The 19,743-nt window shown below is 46.7% G+C and overlaps 2 protein-coding genes and 1 long non-coding RNA gene across 5 annotated transcripts; 1 reads left to right on the plus strand and 2 right to left on the minus strand.

Annotated features, from left to right (window-relative positions):
* Positions 1–53: 53 nt before the first annotated feature.
* On the minus strand, positions 54–1,629 carry insl3 (insulin-like 3 (Leydig cell)). The gene is made up of 2 exons (XM_064341152.1): positions 1,229–1,629; positions 54–464 (listed from the first exon to the last, which is right to left on the minus strand). The coding sequence occupies exons 1-2, from the start codon at positions 1,563–1,565 to the stop codon at positions 289–291; spliced, it is 513 nt and encodes a 170-aa protein (XP_064197222.1). The 5' UTR covers positions 1,566–1,629; the 3' UTR covers positions 54–288.
* Positions 1,630–6,731: 5,102 nt separating this feature from the next.
* Positions 6,732–15,903, minus strand: nr2f6a (nuclear receptor subfamily 2, group F, member 6a). Of its 3 annotated transcripts, XM_064341283.1 has the most exons (5): positions 14,929–15,902; positions 13,917–14,626; positions 12,974–13,068; positions 9,618–10,202; positions 6,732–7,149 (listed from the first exon to the last, which is right to left on the minus strand). In XM_064341283.1, exons 2-5 carry the CDS (start codon positions 14,189–14,191, stop codon positions 6,875–6,877), a joined length of 1,230 nt encoding a protein of 409 aa, XP_064197353.1. In that variant the 5' UTR covers positions 14,192–14,626; positions 14,929–15,902; the 3' UTR covers positions 6,732–6,874. The 3 variants fall into 3 exon arrangements, with proteins under 3 accessions (XP_064197353.1, XP_064197354.1, XP_064197351.1); XM_064341284.1 differs by having other exon boundaries at positions 9,618–10,199; positions 13,917–15,903; XM_064341281.1 differs by having other exon boundaries at positions 13,917–15,902.
* On the plus strand, positions 15,319–18,932 carry LOC135258078 (uncharacterized). Its single transcript, XR_010330854.1, has 2 exons — positions 15,319–15,427; positions 17,743–18,932. It is a non-coding gene; the product is annotated as an uncharacterized LOC135258078 (long non-coding RNA).
* Positions 18,933–19,743: the final 811 nt, after the last annotated feature.

The raw sequence follows: 19,743 nt of genomic DNA on the forward strand, positions 1-19,743 counted from the left end.
CCTGTGTAGTAATAAAAAATCACAGAGTCTTACTGTTCCACAGTATTTATTGGTTTTTAGCTTTTTCAACAGTCACATTATCATGAATTCAGCAGGCACAGGATGACAAACAGATAATAAATATAAAAACAAACAAAAATGAAAAATAAACCCATTGCTGCATACGAGTGGGGGTTTGGGGGTATGGGGATATGGCGGGGGCAGGGAGAAATCGGGACAGGGGGAAATCAGAGGCCCGTGGGGCATGAGTGGGCAAGGGTGTACAGAGAGGGACGTTTTGTCCCAGGTTCAGCAGTACTGCACCAGCTCGCTCAATGTACAGCCTGATCTGCAGCACACCCCAGCAGGGCCTGCACTGCGGCGGCTTCGCCACAACTCAATGGCGGGAGGACCTCCTGTGACCTTTGCCCTCGGGCCGGTGGGATCATCAATGGGTGGGTGATCCCCCTGAAGAGGGACCTGGCCTGCAGACAGACAGACAGACAAGCTGAATGTGGGAGATACTGATCAGTGAGGAGGGTTATGTTTGGCTCCGCTCCATCTTACCCATACTCCCTGTTTTACCTGCAGTCTGACTGAAAACCATAGATAATATGGATAATACTGTTCACTTTTATAACCATTGCTCCACAGCCTGCTTTCAGCAGAAGTTGTGACAGTTCAGTGGTAGAGTTTTGCATCCTGATGAAAATCGTGAATTGATAAATATTTGCATATGGATATTTAGAAAAAGAGAGCTTTGAATAAGAAATGAAACTTACAAATTTCTTTAGAGCAATAAAATTAGTGTTTAAATGAGCATTTCTAGACACACTGACAGATGCCATCCACACTGCCCCCGCTAACATACCCCACACACTACCCCCGCTAACATACTCCACACACTGCCCCCGTTAACATACCCCACACACTGCCCAAGCTAACATACCCCACACACTACCCCCGCTAACATACTCCACACACTGCCCGCTAACATACCCCACACACTGCCCAGCTAACATACCCCACACACTACCCCCGCTAACATACCCCACACACTGCCTCCGCTAACATACCCCACACACTACCCCCGCTAACATACCCCACACACTGCCCCCGCTAACATACCCCACACACTGCCCCCGCTAACATACTCCACACACTGCCCCCCGCTAACATACTCCACACACTGCCTGAGCTACCATACCCCACACCCTGCCTACTCTTGAAAAGACAAAATTGTCCTTACCGTTGGCATCAGGGTAGGACTGGTTGCCATGGGGATGGCCAATCTCTGCAGCGGAGCGCCTTAGGCGAGAGCTCCCACAGGAAGTGACCACCATGCGGATGAACTCGCGCCCACAGAGTTTCACCCGCACATCCTGGCAGTGCGCCCCCTGCAGGCTCACTGCGAGCAGCACACACACTAACACAGTCCGCCAGGCAGCCATGGCAGCGTCCCAGGGCAGGATGAGGGGGAGATACAGAGACAGCAGGTTTCCTGGGCGATGAGCAGAGCGAAGACGCAGCTGAGGAGTGGCTGCTGGGACGTCCTGGGGCCTTAAGTACTGCTGGGGTGAAGCCATGGGATGGGCCAGGGGACCCCGCTGGCCTTCGCCACAGAATGTTCTGGACTTCAGGATGACAGAATCGCAGTGGACGCCTCAAGGCCAGAACTGCCCCAGATAAGGGTGTGTCACAGGCTTCCATCCTCAGTTGCCATCTTTCACACAAGCATATTTTCCCAGGACATAATGTCTGCTTTGGGACAGTGCGTGGAAGTGGGGGCTCCAACATTAAAGATGACATGAGCAATGAAAAAATTTGAGTGCCAGGGGGCAGGGGTGGGGGAGGGTTGAGTTGGTTTTTAAATCTTCATGACTGGTTTATGTTTTTTAGCTTCTCCCATAAAATCCTACTCTTTCATCAAAATATTAATCTCAGATTAATACCAATAGATAGGCAGATATATATTAATGTCGGGATGAATTAATGTACATTTTTCATCCGTAACTAATGAAGATCACACAAGTTTACAGAAAACCACACAATATCTGGATCGTATTTCTATGGCACTCATTGTGAAAAGATAACATATGTGCCCTTGGAGAATGATTTTATTTACCTAGTGTATCTGTGTGTCATGTTTTTATCTTGAAGAATGGGAGCTAATTGTATTTGGGAGCAGGTGTATAGTTACAGGTCAAGGGAGCAGCTGCATCAGGAGTGCGTGATTCTGCATAAATCAGCACACACACACACGCACACACACGCACACACGCACACACACACACGCGCACACACACACACGCACACACACACGTGCGCGCACACACACACACGCACACACACGCGCACACACACGCACACATGCGCACACACACTCACACACACACACATGCGCACACACACACACACACACACACGCGCAGACATGCACACACGCACACACACAAACACACACGGGCACACACACACACACACACACGCACACACACACACACACGCACGCACAAACACATACGCTCCTTCAGAGTGCGTGATTCTGCATAAAGCAGAGCCGGTTACGTAGCGCTGGTCATTGAACAGCCGGACATAGGAGAGCCTTTCTGTCCGGAGAACAGAATGTGAGCGTCAGATAAACTCAGGCTGCAGGGTGAAGTGCCGTGCCGTCAGAGTCATCATTTTAACATTTTATATCAAAGAACCCAGGAACATAAAGCTGGAAAACATATTTCATGTTACCAATGACTTATGTGTATGTGTGTGCATACAATACGCTCACCCACACACACACACACACACACACGCACATACACACACTCATACACACACACACACACACACACACAGACATGCATATGCCTGCACTCACCCACATACACACACGCGCACACACACACACAGACACGCACTCACCCACATGTACAGACACGCACTCACACACACACGCACTCACCCACACACGTACACACACACTCACACACTACGCACACACAGAAATACACACGCACGCACACAGTACGCGCACACACAAACACACACACACGCACACACACACTAAACCTTATGTATAGTGAGAAAACAACAAATCCCCAACAAAATGAACATCTTTATTTATATAGATTCAAGTCTGTTGAACTTTGACATTTTGATCTCAGAAGGAAAATAATGGTTTTCAGTTCCTTCTTGTTGTAATTTTGGTAGCTTATAAAGCTAAAAACAAAAAACAAACAACACAATGATGATGACCTTGCATAATAATAATAATAATAATAATAATAATATTCAAAGTAAATTCAAAGTAAATCATTTATCAGTAAAGTCTTTCCTCGGCGTAAGTGGTGTAAAGTCAGGACTCATAGTGCAGTGGAGGCAGGGGTGGGTTAGGGTTAGGCAGAGTGGGGTTGGGTTAGGTTTAGGCAGAGTGGGGGTGGGTTAGGGTTAGGCAGAGTGGGGTTGGGTTAGGGTTAGGCAAAGTGGGGGTGGGTTAGGGTTAGGCAGAGTGGGGTTGGGTTAGGGTTAGGCAGAGTGGGGTTGGGTTAGGGTTAGGCAGAGTGGGGGTGGGTTAGGGTTAGGCAGAGTGGGGTGGGTTAGGGTTAGGCAGAGTGGGGGTGGGTTAGGGTTAGGCAGAGTGGGGTTGGGTTAGGGTTAGGCAGAGTGGGGTTGGATTAGGTTTAGGCAGAGTGGGGTTGGGTTAGGGTTAGGCAGACTGGGGGTGGGTTAGGGTTAGACAGAGTGGGGTTGGGTTAGGGTTAGGCAGAGTGGGGGTTAGGTTAGGGTTAGGCAGAGTGGGGTTGGGTTAGGGTTAGGCAGAGTGGGGTTGGGTTAGGGTCAGGCAGAGTGGGGGTGGGTTAGGGTTAGGCAGAGTGGGGTTGGGTTAGGGTTAGGCAGAGTGGGGTTGGGTTAGGGTTAGGCAGAGTGGGGGTGGGTTATGGTTAGGCAGAGTGGGGTTGGGTTAGGGTTAGGCAGAGTGGGGTTGGGTTAGGGTTAGGCAGAGTGGGGTTGGATTAGGTTTAGGCAGAGTGGGGTTGGGTTAGGGTTAGGCAAAGTGGGGGTGGGTTAGAGTTAGGCAGAGTGGGGTTGGGTTAGGGTTAGGCAGAGTGGGGTTGTCCGTTTTGTGAACAGTAGACCACACTGTAGGATACCAAGTAATGTGACCAAAACCATTCTAAAGCACAGCCATTGCTCTGCATTACTGTAGGGTGTGTGTTTGTGTGTCTTCATCATCCCCTTTGGCAGAGGACAAATCCACTGAGTCTGTGATGCACTCCATCACCTCTCCCAGCTCTACACCGAGCCATCACTCTGAGACAGGCTGTTTCATGTTATCACATTCAGTTGAAGATAATTAAGGGAAATCTTTCTCTCACTTTCTCTGAAAGGGCACCTTCAGACATTCTAGCAATGTTCTAAAGTGTGGAATATCCCTTGGCTGCACCAAGCATTTATTAATCACCCCATTTAAACAGCATTCATATTTTAACAATTATCAGTTGAAAATCTTAATTAAGCTAAGTCAGATATATGAACAAATGCAATAAATGATAAGACTTGATAGAATTAATAGTTTTCAGAGAATGACACAGACACGTCTAGTACATGTTTTCAATTAATAAGCATGCCAATGAATCATTGCTGAAGAGGACATGGCTTAAAATCCAAGTATAGCAAATATTTAAATGTTTTTGGTCAACATATAATTCATATATAAGAACACCACATAGAGGAAACTAACTATACAATCTTAAAATGTTTTTTAAAAGTTATAAAACAAATCATTTTTCTTACCCTATCCTGGAGACAACATTGTCACATAATCGTTTGCTTCTGTGATGTCACAAAAAATGCATCTAGGAGGTGACATATGCAGCACGTGGCTTATTTCCTGGCTTTCTGCTGTGGGTCCCAGAGCTCTTTTTTACATTTATGGAGATGTGTTCCCTAAGCATGTGTACAGATAGATATAGATCATTTATCAGATAGATATTTATCACTCATGCTCAGTATTTTAGGTGCTTAACAGTACACATGCTGATCTAGGATCCAGCTTCCCATACCCATGTCCCCACATTGAGCACGATGAGCTAAAAACGCAGGCTGGGCCGAGATCTGCCCACCTACTCCGAGACACAGATGAATACAGGCCCTGGTCGAATGCACCCAAGGTCACAGGCAAGCACCTGTAACTTTCAGCCTTGTCTTTTTTAAAGTGTCAATCCTTACATTCTCATATAAAAAATGCCATATTAGGTACCTTTTCAAATTGACTTTATGTAGCAATATTGTTTCAGTGTGTTTGCGTTCTGTAATTGCTCCTCATTGGTGGTGTCGGGTGCGCCAATCCCGCCAAGGATTCAAATATGATGACGCAGGCACCGGAACACACGCCGAGTGCAAAACAGCAAGTGCCGAAAATTCAAAAAGCTACTTTAAAACAAGGTTTCATATGTGGCTCAATATTACCATGTCAGATGACATGGTTGTCTAGGCAGTCTTTTTTCTCCAAAATATGGTACCACTGGATTATCTTCTAGTAATAGCTTAGTTTCGAATGGAACTGGAATTTGGACAGTGAAAACGAATGTTTGTGACCACCAGTCACCACAGATTTTGCTAAATCCTCCAAAACTGAAAAATTAAGGATAGACACTTTAAAAAAACTGAAAATTGCTATTTGAAGGTGATATTTTGTGACAGTTTCACCAAAATTCTGTAACACATTTTGCTTTGGTGAGGATTTAACTTCAAATCCCTTAAAATAGTCATGTCTGAAAGAGGATTATTCTTGAAATAATCTGTGTTTGAAGATTTGGTTGATTGCCAGAAGAGTTCAGTCTCTGATCCAGTAGTGCCTGCAGGGATGTCCGTGGCAGGAAGTGAAACACTGTCATTGAAAAGAAGGCAGTCTGTGGTGAAGACCTATTCAGTGGTGAGTTGCAAAGGTTTGGTTTACAATAACTCCGTAGTAGTGTCAGTCACATAGTTATTTCCAGGCTAGTGGCTTTAGCTTTCAGGTAATTCCCCATCTTTCATTCCAGTGTCATAGTCAGAATCCAGTTTAAAAACAAAGCAAATAAAATAATATTTAAGTTCCCTCTTTCTCTGAGCAGCTGCGGCCCAGTTTTCCTCATCACCACTGAAACCCCCAAAACACAGAAATATAAAGCCTTCGATTGTCCACAACACCACGTTCAACACAGCCCATGTGTGCTCTCTCTCACCCCATTTGCCTCCCTCCCTTTTTCTTTCTCTCTCCTTCTCTGTCTCAGGCCCAGAAAGTGGTCAGCAGTACCAGATTTCTGAGAGTGAGTGGTGAGAGTGGGCATGGTTGGTGTGGGTGTGGTGGGTGCGGTCGGTGTGGACGTGGTTGGTGTGGGCATAGTGGATGTGGTTGGTGTGGTGGGTGTGGTTGGGGTGGGTGTGGACGTGGTTGGTGTGGGTGTGGTGGGTGTGGTTGGTGCGGGTGTGGTGGGTGTGGGCGTGGTGGGTGTGGTGGGCATGGGCATGGTCAGTGTTGGTGTAGTCGGTGTGGTGGGCGTGGGTGTGGTGGGCATGGCCAGTGTAAGTGTGGTGGGTGTGGGTGTGGTTGATGACGGCGTGGTTGGTGTGGGTGTGGTCAGTGTGGATGTGGTGGGCGTGGTCGGTGTGGGTGTGGTCAGCGTGGATGGTGTGGCTGTGGTGGACATGGGCGTGGTTGGTGTAGGTGTGGTGGGTGTGGTTGGTGTGGGTGTGGTGGGCATGGGAGTAGTTGGTGTAGATATGGTGGGTGTGAGCGTGGTCAATGTGGGTGTGGTTGGTGTAGGCGTGGTGGGTGTGGGTGTGGTCGGTGTGGGCGCGGTTGATGTGGGGAAGGTTGGTCTGGGTGTGGTCGGAGTGGGTTTGTTCTGGGCAGTTACTGTCCCGGGATGTAGGGCCAGCTGATGGAGCTGCCGGATAGCTGCATGTCCCGGATGAGGGTCTCGATGGGCGTTTTGCCCACCAGGCGCACGAAGAAGAGCTGAGAGATGAGCGAGGCGGGCACGGCTCGCAGCGCGGGCAGACGCAGCAGCAGACGGCCGAAACGCTGCGGTTGCCCTGGATACTGCGCCCGCTCGTACTCCGTCAGAGCCACCTGAGCACGCTCCTGCAGTGCTTCCACCTGAGCAGGGTCTGTCAGCCCACACGCATCTGAAACACACACACAGCGTTACACATGCATCTGAAACACACACACACAGCATTACACACGCATGCACACACACAGCATTACACACGCATGCACACACACAGCATTACACACGCATCTGAAACACACACACAGCATTACACACGTATCTGAAACACACACACAGCGTTACACACGTATCTGAAACACACACACAGCGTTACACACGCATCTGAAACACACACACAGCGTTACACACGCATCTGAAACACACACACAGCGTTACACATGCATCTGAAACACACACACACAGCATTACACACGCATGCACACACACAGCGTTACACACGCATCTGAAACACACACACAGCATTACACACACATCTGAAACACACACAGCGTTACACACGCATGCACACACAGCGTTACACACGCATCTGAAACACACACACAGCATTACACATGCATCTGAAACACACACACAGCGTTACACACACATCTGAAACACACACACAGCATTACACACGCATGTACACACACAGCGTTACACACGCATGCACACACACAGCGTTACACACGCATCTGAAACACACACACAGCATTACACACACATCTGAAACACACACACAGCGTTACACACGCATGCACACACAGCGTTACACACGCATCTGAAACACACACACAGCATTACACACGCATCTAAAACACACACACACAGCGTTACACACGCATGCACACACACAGCGTTACACACGCATCTGAAACACACACGCAGCATTACACACACTAATACACACACAGTTGCACACAATACTATGCACACACAGCCTTACACACATGCGGAATTATGCATACTAATAGACGCATGCACAATATTTTACACATACACACACACACACACCATTATGATGGCTACACACAGTAGGCACATTGCCATATTGGAGGATTGAGTTTAGCAGGGCTTTACCTTTAAATGACTACACAATAGCCACAGTGGGGCTGCTAACAGTTCGAATTTCGTTTAAACTGGCGACACGTTAGCCACAGTGGGGCCGCTAACAGTTAGAATTCCCTTTAACCGGTTTACACGTTAGCCACAGTGGGGCTGTTAACAGTTAGAATTCCCTTTAAACGGTTTACACGTTAGCCACAGCGGGGCTGCTAACAGTTAGAATTCCCTTTAAACGGTTTACACGTTAGCCACTGTGGGGCTTCCTACAGTTAGAATTCCCTTTAAACGGTTTACACGTTAGCCACTGTGGGGCTGCTAACAGTTATAATTCCCTTTAAACGGTTTACGTTAGCCACAGTGGGGCTGCTAACAGTTATAATTCCCTTTAAACTGGCGACACGTTAGCCACAGTGGGGCTGCTAACAGTTAGAATTCCCTTTAAACGGTTTACACGTTAGCCACTGTGGGGCTGCTAACAGTTAGAACTCGCTTTAAACGGTGTACACGTTAGCCACAGTGGGGCTGCTAACAGTTAGAATTCCCTTTAAACGGTTTACACGTTAGCCACAGTGGGGATGCTAACAGTTATAATTCCCTTTAAACGGTGTACACGTTAGCCACAGTGGGGCTGCTAACAGTTAGAATTCCCTTTAAACGGTTTACACGTTAGCCACAGTGGGGCTGCTAACAGTTAGAATTCCCTTTAAACGGTTTACACGTTAGCCACAGTGGGGCTGCTAACAGTTAGAATTCCCTTTAAACGGTTTACACGTTAGCCACTGTGGGGCTGCTAACAGTTATAATTCCCTTTAAACTGGCGACACGTTAGCCACAGTGGGGCTGCTAACAGTTAGAATTGTCTTTAAACTGGCGACACATTAGCCACAGTGGTTCTACTAAATACCATTCTTCTGGAACTGGAGCTGGGCTTGACTTCACATGTCTAAACCGGAGGAGTAACTCCCTGCTAAAGTTGTTGTGACTGGATCATATTTGCCAGAACTTCTGAAGATTCACATTAAATATGTATTCATGTGGCACTTGTGGAATTAAATATAGAATTAAAATAATTCAGATCATGTACTCATTTCACAGTGGAATCAGAACAGCAATTATAATCTGACAAACCAGCCAGTAATCTCATTTAATGTTAATGAGACATTCACAGCTTAATCAAGGAAATTTCTGAGGTTGCATTTGCACTTCTTGTCCAGCTGAGGGTGCTAAATATCATATGGCCATCACCACATCAGGTCATCCATTTTGCCCCTTCATAATCCAGACCTTTACAACTGTTATGTCACAACTGTCATATTTTAGTGTACTACCAAGACCCCTACTATATGCACTTGATACATTAGCCTTTCCAAAAATGTCTATTATATAGGGTTGTCACATTTACCTCTACCTCTGCCTCTTGAAGTTGCTATTATTCTTACTATTATTATTATTATTACTGCTATCATTTTTATTATTGAGCAGGCAGAGAATGTATGCTGGCGCGTGTGGAAGGGGTGCCTGTAAGAGCGTGTGACTGACCCGGGGAGAAGAGGGCGATGGCCTTCAGGCAGCTGTACTCTGCGGAATCCACCTGCAGCCGTGTCAGCTTGTCCACCTGGTCCTGGAACAGGCGCACCTGGTCCATGAAGGAGACCACGCGCTCGGCGGACATGGGGGAGGCGTGGAAGCCGGCCGCGGCCAGCAGGGGTGCGACGTGGAGCGGCAGAGCAGACTGCGCGGCATTGAGGATGAAGAGCTCGCTCCAGCTGAGCCGCAGCAGGGCCACCTGCTCGGACAGGGGCAGCTCGGGGAAGAAGGGAATGCTGCGGGCCCACTCGATGGTGCTGAACAGCAGCCGGGCCGCCAGCTCACAGATACTGTCGATGCCCATGACAGCGCCGCCCTGCTGGCCGTACTGTGTGCTGTAGCGGGCCGGCGGGTACGGCTCCGCCCGCAGCAGCTGGGCAATGAGCTCCGAAACCGGCTGGCCGTTAATAAACTCGGCCCCGCCCACTCCAGCCCCGCCCACTCCCGCTCCGCCCACTGATCCTCCCACCGCACCCCCTGGGGTGGAGGAGGGGCTGATACTGGAGTGGGAGGGAGGGATACGCCCACGCTGGACTGCTGGGGGGGGAGGGGGGTTGGGGGAGGGGAAAGAGAAAAGCCCAAAACTGAGTTAATGAACTGGGTTAAAAACTGGGAGATTACACATTTATTGTTTGATTTTTTCCTCAACAGTTGCTAAAATATTTTAAGCAGCATTTTTTGAAACAGCTTAATTCCATAATGCTCTTTCGTCATTTTCAGGCCTCTACTGTAAAAACTAAATTTTAAATGGTGACTTCATAAAGCAGCGGTGCACAGCAAAGGCTGGTCCGTTTCAGGATTTCACAGGGCAGGACTTTCTGTCTTCTGTTCTTAATTATTTATAATTAGCTCAATTATCTGCTTCATCTGACTTTTAAAAAATACCAACTGTTTAGGAAACTAAGACACACTACTTGGCTGATGAAGAAATGGAGTAACAGCAGCTGTGTGGGGCTGGGACTGGCCTGCTCTGAATGACATACTGTATGCAGTCCTGAGAGAGAGAGGGGCGGAGCTGACTCACTGTCACTCACTCAACCAGTCATTGTATTTTTTTGTTGAAAGCCAAATCTTTTGAATTGTTCAGACAGCTCAGTAACTGACAGCTCCTTATAGGGCTAATGAAGCCCATTTATAGTGATATCCCTGCAGAAAAACCAGCACGGGCCAGTAACCATGGCAGCCCGGAATGCTGAATGACTGACAGGTCTACCAACGTGACCATCACTTTATTAGCCTGATAAAGCTGGTATACTATCACTGCCCAACTTGGATCAGCAATAGACCAACACTAACCAGGAAATTACAGGGAAGTGACTTGGGAATCATGGATAACTGGGTAATGAATTTCCAATGCTAGCAAATCTCTGTATGTACGTTTCAGGACGACAGTTCAGTGATACGCCCCTTTTCCACTGTAGGGGCGAACGGTTCTGAGCATGGAGCGGAACGGTTCCAATGGTGTTTCCTCCTGGAAACGGTTTGGCGCGGAACGCTTACAAACCGTGCCCAGCATGATTAGACAACCGTGCTCAGTGCAGCAGAACCGTTCGGGTGGGCGGACTTAATGACGTAGGTATTCACTGATTGGTTTCACATTACATCAGTTTTGTGACTCCGCATCCGGTCTCTTCACGTCTTCTTCCATAAGCTAGGTCGGTAGAGAAGCTAATATAAATAAAAATGCCACTCAAATATCGTATTCTGTCATAGCAACAAGATAAACCCGACAATAGCCCTAAGATATGCCAATACAGCAGTGAAAATTCTGCTCACTGAATAACGAAATAAATGAGACAAAGTTTTAAAAAATGATACCATGTCATTCTACAGTCAATATCTGGGACTAAATATTGAATAAATACATAACCTTACCATTGGTTTTACGCGTAGAGATATCCCTTTTGAGACTGCGTGGTCATATATTGTCTTGGACAATCCATTTGTGAAATATACATGCATTTGTGATGCCTGGGTACCTTCCAAAATAGCTGTGCATAATACCACATGTGGCGTTTACGGCGTTGTCGCCCTTTTAGAACAGTCTGGTTTGATTGACAATTCGTTAGTAGGTATAAGCTTTCTAACGATGTATAACATGTCTAATTTTGCTTTCGGAATAGCGTTTTATAGGTCAGCGTAACCGAAAATATTCTTATCATCGCATTCACTCACTAACGCCAATGAGCGTGTGTGCGTGTATGAGTGTGTGCCAGTCATAAGAGAGGTCAGATTAGCCCTTTGGTATGTCAGTTTCCAAAGCAACAGACAGTCCAAAGAAGCGTGATGTTCCTGTATTCCATGATGATATTGCCTCCATACATACTGCTAAACATTCATGAGTGGTTTCATGAACACTAGGAAGAGGTTAAATGCCTTACATGGCCTCCATAATCACCAGATCTAAATACCGTTCACCCTTTACGGAAAGTTCTGGAGTGCAGAGTAAAAGTAGGCTTCCTTCATGAAGATTGGGCTCATATTCCTCTACACACAGATCAGAACCTGTATGACAACATTCCAAGCAGGACTGAAGCTGTTCTGGGGAGGAAGGGTGCTCCTGCTTCTTATTGATATTCATATATATCTAGGCCTCAGTGGCGGTTCATTAATGCGGGGCATTTTGTCATCGCTACATATTATTTTGTATTATTAAGGAGGGCAAAATATGTTCAAGTAGTGCTACTGGCCAGTGTTTAGGCAACATTAGTGCTTTGCTTTGTGACAAAGCTCTTTTGTTAAAAGCGCTATACAAATAAAAATTGATTGATTGATTGAATGATAGTGTTAGTGTGTGAGTGTGTGTGTGTGAGTGTGTATGAGTGTGTGTGAGTCAGTGTGTATGTGTGAGTGTGAGTGTGTGTGTGTGTGTGTGAGTGAGTGCGTCTGAGTGTGTGAGTGTTTGTGTGAGTGTGTGTTTGTGTGTGTGAGTGAGTGCATCTGAGTGTGTGAGTGAGTGTGTATGAGTGTGTGTGTGCATGTGAGTCAGTGTGTATGTGTGTGTGTGAGTGAGTGAGTGTGTATGAGTGTGTGTGTGTGTGTGTGTGTGTGTGTGTGCGAGTCAGTGTGTATGAGTGTGTGTGTGTGGGTGTATGAGTGAGTGTCTGTGAGTTAGTGTGTATGTTTGTGTGTGAGTGAGTGTGTATGAGTGTGTGTGTGTGCGAGTCAGTGTGTGTGAGTGAGTGTGTATGAGTGTGTGAGTCAGTGTGTATGAGTGTGTGTGTGTGTGTGTGTGTGTGTGAGTCAGTGTGTATGAGTGTGTGTGTATGAGTGTATGTATGTGTATAAGTGCAGGGTGAGACAGTTACCTTCTTTGCGCATTCCAACCCGGAAGCACTTCTTCAGTCGGCAGTACTGGCACTGGTTTCGATGGTGTTGGTCAATCTGACAGTCCCTGTTAGACCTGTAGCACAGCCCAGCACACCATCAGCATGACCGGCTACCACCAGCCTCCTCCCCCCCCCCCCCCGCCCCATCTCCACAAGGTCCTCAGCCAATCAGGGAGAGAGCAGACTAGCTGCAGAGTCTGTTTACTGCGCAGACTAGCTGCAGAGTCTGTTTACTGCACAGACTAGCTGCAGAGTCTGTTTACTGCGCAGACCAGCTGCAGAGTCTGTTTACTGCGCAGACCAGCTGCAGAGTCTGTTTACTGCACAGACCAGCTGCAATATTCAACAATTGCTTAATCACATGGAACCCTCTTTTAAACATGAATCAAGGCAAGATGCATAGTCCTGACAGATAAATATTGATATGAACAGCTAACAGATGTCAGAAACATTACCAATCATAGACAAAGCATATGCCTGCTCCATTAGACCACAGAAAAAACATCTTTATCTGCAGGTGTAGCTGATATAGCGCTCTTACCTGCAGGTATAACTAATACAGTGTTCTTACCTGCAGGTGTAGCTGATATAGTGCTCTTACCTGCAGGTGCAGCTGATATAGTGTCTTACCTGCAGGCATGACTAATATAGTGCCTTACCTGCAGGTGTAGCTGATATAGTGCCTTACCTGCAGGTGTAGCTGATATAGTGCCTTACCTGCAGGTGTAGCTGATATAGTGTCTTACCTGCAGGTGTAGCTGATATAGTGTCTTACCTGCAGGTGTAGCTGATATAGTGCCTTACCTGCAGGTGTAGCTGATATAGTGTCTTACCTGCAGGTGTAGCTGATATAGTGTCTTACCTGCAGGTGTAGCTGATATAGCGCTCTTACCTGCAGGTGTAGCTGATATAGCGCCCTTACCTGCAGGTGTAGCTGAGGTTGCGTCGAATGCTCCTCTTGAAGAAGCTCTTGCAGCCCTCACAGGTGAAGACGCCATAGTGTTTACCGCTGGACTTGTCCCCACACACCACACAGTCCACTACACAGGCCTTATCATCCTCCCCCAGCTCTGTGTCACTGCCCCCTGCCTGGGGAGACTCCTCCCCCTCCCCTCCATGCAGGTATCCCCCCTTCTCCCCCCCCAGCCCATTAGTGTCCCCGTTTGGGTCGCCCCACCCCCCGGTCACCATGGCCATTGCCCTGCGCCCTGCTGTCTCTCACTGGGAATGCAGCAAGCTTGCACACAATCAGCTTTAAGTTCCAGGTTTTCAGCTCCTCGGTCTTCAGGATGCTATTCTGGTCAGCAAAAAAAGGTGATGATTTTCAGACCAAGTTCAAACCAAGAGAATATCCCCATATGGAAAAAAAATAAACAGTTTGTTTCTGGGGATATGGAAAATCATAAAGAGTAAAGAGTAAACAGTTCAGATCAAATCCGCTTCTGTCGGCAGTGGGGTAACCTGGAAACGCTTCCCCTGCACTGTGGCGACCCGGAAACGCTTCCCCTGCAGGAACTCTGTCCCTCTCTCTCCCTTTCTCTTTCTCTCTCTTCTTCGTCTTTTCAGACGTCTCAAAGTCACGGCTGGGTTCACAGGAAGCAGTAAATCTCCCAGAGCACGCCACACGCTCTCCTGCAGAAAAACAAGACAGAAACACTCTCCTGTTCTCCGCTCCCCTCTGAAAGCGGGCAGAGAAAGTCTCCTCCCTCTCTCTCTCGCTCTCTCCTTTCACCTCTGACAATAAGCGTAAAAAATGGACTTTCCGAGTGTTTCTCTCCGCCCCCAAACCAGCTGAACCAGTTTCAGTTTGAGCAGGCAGAAACACCCCCCACCCCCAACGCTTGCTCACTGTCCACTTCAGAGAACAAGCAGCACATAAAACAGCCGCTAAAACTGCAGAAGATAGCCCTGCTGCCGCGGTTACAGCTCCTTACCGCGAGAGGCGAGGGTGCACACGGACCGTCCCTTTATTCTCCAGCTGCGCGGTCAGACCTGGGGAGGGAGGCAGTGTGGGAACAGCCTTTTTTCACAGGCTGGCTGTTCCGGGATACCCCCCTCCTCTGGAACACAGAGCTGAGCCAGGAGAGCACACCACACATGCTGGCACCTTCCCACAATCCCCCTGGGCTGCAGACTTTCTGTTTTTGCTTCTCTTGTTTACAGTTTTATCTTCCAGGTCAGCAGAACTCGAACACGGCAGCTGCTGTGATTATCCACGGTAAAAAAAACAGCACAGCTCCGATTCACCATCAGAGCGGGAGAAAAACAGTCTCTGTCCCTCCCTTTCTCTTAAACAGGATCATAGCTGAAGGAACTCCACAGCTCTCTCTCTCTCTCGGTGGCGGTGAGACAATGAGGATGAAGAGGAAGACAGAGGAAGAATAAATGGCTCCTGCTCCCTGGGTCCCTGGAGCGGTTTCCCTGTGAGCTGCAGTGAGTGCTCCAGCGTGGGTCTCCCCTGCTCTCCGATTCCCTCTCTATCTCTCTTTCCTGCTCTCCGATTCCCTCTCTATCTCTCACTTTCCTTCCCTCCGATTCCCTCTCTATCTCTCTCTTTCCTGCTCTCCGATTCCCTCTCTATCTCTCTCTTCCCTGCTCTCTGATTCCCTCTCTATCTCTCTCTTCCCTGCTCTCCGTTTCCCTCTCTATCTCTCTCCCTCCCCCCATTCGGGTCTGGCCAGCGCAAAGAGAAAGAGGATTAAAGTGCTTTAGGCTGGCTGCTGCCCGCAGTATCCTCGCCCTCCGTCTCTCTTTCTCTCTGTCCCTCCCTCCTTTCACCCTCTCTTTCCTCCTGGTGTGTGTGTCTGTGTGAGCGTGTGTGTGAGTGTGTTCAGGGATTTGACACTGCTATTCAAACCCTCCGGTTGCCATGGTACCCTACCTTATATGGACATGGGAGTCAGAGAGCAGAGAAAGGCCGACTGCAGTGTCTCTCTCTCCCTCCCTCTCTCTCTCTTTCCCTCTCTCTCCCTCCCTCTCTCTCTCACTCCCCCCTCAGTCTCTCTGCCTCCTTCCTTCTCTCTCTCTCTCCTTACCTCTCTCCCACTCCCCCCTCACTCTCTCTCTCCCTCCCTCTCTTGCTCTTTCCCTCTCTCCCTCCCTCCCTCTCTCTGTGGCTCCCCCTCTTGTTCGGTCTCTCTCTCCCTCTCCCCCTTTATCTTTCGCTCTTTTCTGAACCTCTTCCTGTCATTCTAGCTCTCTTTCTTTCTTTCTTCCTCCAAGACCTACTGTGAGTGGTAGGGGTTCATTTAGAGGGGGCCAAATAGTTTTTAGGTGTCCATTGTCAAATATGGGGGGTTCAGTATAATAAATAAATATAAAAAATAAATAAATAAATATTTAAAAAAACAGAAACACCTAGGAAGTTAATTTGAACTTACTTTAATTGTAAACACACTATATGACTTTATCTTTAATTCACAATACATTAATCCATCTTTTATTGTACAAACACAGCTAATAATTCATTGTCTGTAGGCTATTGTTTGCTGTGTGTTTTTTCAATAAATGGTGAATTGATGTATAAATATCAAAAAATTAATTTCTTAGCTATTGTTTTTTTTTCAATTTGCATTGTCTTCTTTTATTTCTTGTTGATGATGATGATTATTATTATTATAGGGTTATATAATAATAATATAACCCTAACCCTAACCATAATGTATCTTGGTATCTTCTGAAGTTGTTAAGCAATATGATTTGTACCGTTTAAATAATAAAGCTACAAAAAACAGCCCCCACTGATGTAACACTGTTGTAAGGCTCAGCTTACAGTAGAATACCAGTCCAGCAGCTGAACAAACAAGTGTCCTTTATTACAGTAACTGCTAGGAGAATTGCTAATGCAATTGAATGCAATTTCAGTGAAGTACATTTTTACTAACGTTAATCATCACTTAACGGTACACTATGTAGGATTTTGCGGCCCTTGTAGACTCTGTTTACACTTGGTTTTAAAATGCGTTTCAGTGATCCGAACACAAGTGGACAGCCGAGACACATCGCCGTTCACACCTGTGCCTATCATGCGTCTCTAAATTGTCCAGCTGACCACTTGTGTTCAGATTTCGTTACTGCCTACGTCACTTCTGCTAGAAGGCCGCCAGACAAGTGCCAGATTTGTTTCGCACGGGCTAGCTAAGAAAGCAAAAATGTTTCAAGAACTAATATACATGTACAAGCTATTCCAACTGTTGAGATTGGCAGGACAAAGTCACTTGCAAAACAACCACCACGTTCAGCATTGATGATGTATTTTCCTGTTGCGTCCTTGTCGGGGACGCATCAGGACACATTAGCGTTTACACTACAAAAGATATGTGGTCAAATGCGTCCCAGACCACCTCGGCAAGTGGTTGAGTGATCGGATCACAATGCGTCTTGGTGGTCGTTTACACTTGTATTTAACGTTGTCCACTTGTGATCCGATCACCCAAGACACATTTTAAAACCAGGTGTAAACAGGGTCTCTGTGTTTGTAAACAAAAAAGTGTGTTCCTTCATCCTTAACCCACCTATACCACACCCTCAAGCGCTACAAGCAAAATGTCAAGCGAAATGGTGAGGTGGTGAAAATAGAGAGATATTGAAAATAGCAATTTTTGAACTATTCCATATAGATGGTAAAAGTAATTAGGCAGAGTTATAATGATCACTACACTGAGTGCACCCCTTAGTGCATGAGGACATTGTACGATAGCTAATCTGTAGTGCTGTTGTAACTGTATTTTTCATCATTTGGTATTTAGCTATTCTGGGCCCCATTTCACGAAGCAGGATTACTCCGTTAACTGGATAACTGCACTGAGTAAACCCTGGAACCCTCCCAAATGTGGAACATGAACTGAAGTAAAAAGAGCTGTTCTGGGTTTTACTCCACGAAGTTATCCAGCCAACTCTGTAATTCTAAACCTGCAGGTAAGTATTTTCAAACCACCATTGGAGGGTTTTCTCCCCACTGGGAGTTCTGTCCTTATGTACTTGCTATTTGGGGGTTCAGGCCTGGTGTCTGTCGTTTGCTTTTTGCTCTGTCCTTTGCCTTGCTACTGCTTGCTTGCTTACTTGCTGTAAAGTGTCTTTGTGACAGTTCTCTAAAAAGTGCTATACAAATGAAATTAAATTGAATTGAAATTGAAAACACCCAGAACACATTTTAGAATGACAAATACAGGTAACCGGTGCATGAATTCAGCTAAAGTGTGTGAAGACAAAGATTTCCAGTGCATCATAGATATGCTTGAGCTCACTTATTTTATGATAGTTTAAAATAAAAAAATCTGCATAGTATGCCTTCAATTTTATTGCTTTTTTGTTTGTTGGCTGTAACAAATTCACTATAGTAGCTAATATGCTTTGGTAACTAGGTAGGCAGTTTTGGCAGCTAGTAAGTTTGCTAGCAAGCCAACATTACCAGTATAACATTAGCTAAACAGACTCGCAGCTAACCGGTAGATGACCAGCTTCAGAGATGCATAAATAAAATGGTAAAACTGTCTCTGCAAACTATAGAGCTAGCTGGCAAGGTAATCGCGTTATGTTTCTGTGAAGCTAGCTAGGTAGCTTACTTCGTCAGCTAGCAAAGTTACATCACTACAAAACATAAGGTCAATGTTGTTGATTACTAGATGAATACATACTAGCTAAATAAATAATGTTAGCTATATTGTTTAGCTTGCGACATTTTGTAATGTTCTCACTCTGAATGGGAGTTCTGCAAGAGTGTGTGTGTGAGTGAGAGTGTGTGTGTGTGTGGATGTGTGTGTGTGTGTGTGTGTGAGAGTGCGTATGTGTGTGTGGGTGTGCATGTGTGTGTGCCTGCATATGTGTGCATGTGTGTGTGTGCATGTGTCTGTGTGTGTGTGTTTGTATAGCCTACATGATTGTGTGCTTGTGTGTGTGCGTATGTGTGCATCTGTATGCATGAATGTGTGTATGCGCATGTGTGTGTATTTGTGTATGTGCTTCTATACATGAGTATGTGTGTGTGTGGGGGGGCAAGTACAAAAACCCACACTCTGTGTCGCTGGGGGTGTGGCTTTGTACAGAGAGGTGGGGTTTGTGCCCTGGGGGTGTGGCTTTGTACAGAGAGGTGGGGTTTGTGCCCTGGGGGTGTGGCTTTGTACAGAGAGGTGGGGTTTGGGCCCTGGGGGTGTGGCTTTGTACAGAGAGGTGGGGTTTGGGCCCTGGGGGTGTGGCTTTGTAATAATAAGAATATTAAGGCTAACAGTGTCAAATGCCTTTTTAAGGCCCAGAAAGACTGCCCCCACATGTGAAGTCTGTTCAGTATGTAGCTTTGTGGGTGAATATTCAATCGTGAAGGCTGTGTTGCATTCGGAGCGTTTACAGTGACCCCCGTCAGTGCATTCCTCAGTGAATGCCAGTAACCATGGAACCCACACAATGTTCAGTCCAGCTCATAAAATGTGTCATGTAGATGTCTGTTGCTAGGCAATGACCAAAGCACAGTAATAGTTGCACTGAGCGATGTTGTTGCAGTGGCCACAATGAGCACTCTACTGCCATCTGGTGGAGTAACAAGAACAGGCCACATGAGCTCCAGACTGCGAGTGAACCGGCCATCCCTAAACAATGTAAAACGTTACACGTTTCTCAGCCTGAGAGATGGGGAAACATTCATATACTTTTAAAATATATTTTTTAAATTAAAAATTAACCAAGACAACTTTTTTGGGGATTTAGTGAGAATGTGTGTGCCTGTGCGTGTATGCATGCGTGTGTGTGTGTGTGTG

This window comes from Anguilla rostrata, chromosome 6 (genome assembly GCF_018555375.3).
Source record: "Anguilla rostrata isolate EN2019 chromosome 6, ASM1855537v3, whole genome shotgun sequence".
In the NCBI taxonomy this organism is placed as follows: Eukaryota; Metazoa; Chordata; class Actinopteri; order Anguilliformes; family Anguillidae; genus Anguilla; species Anguilla rostrata.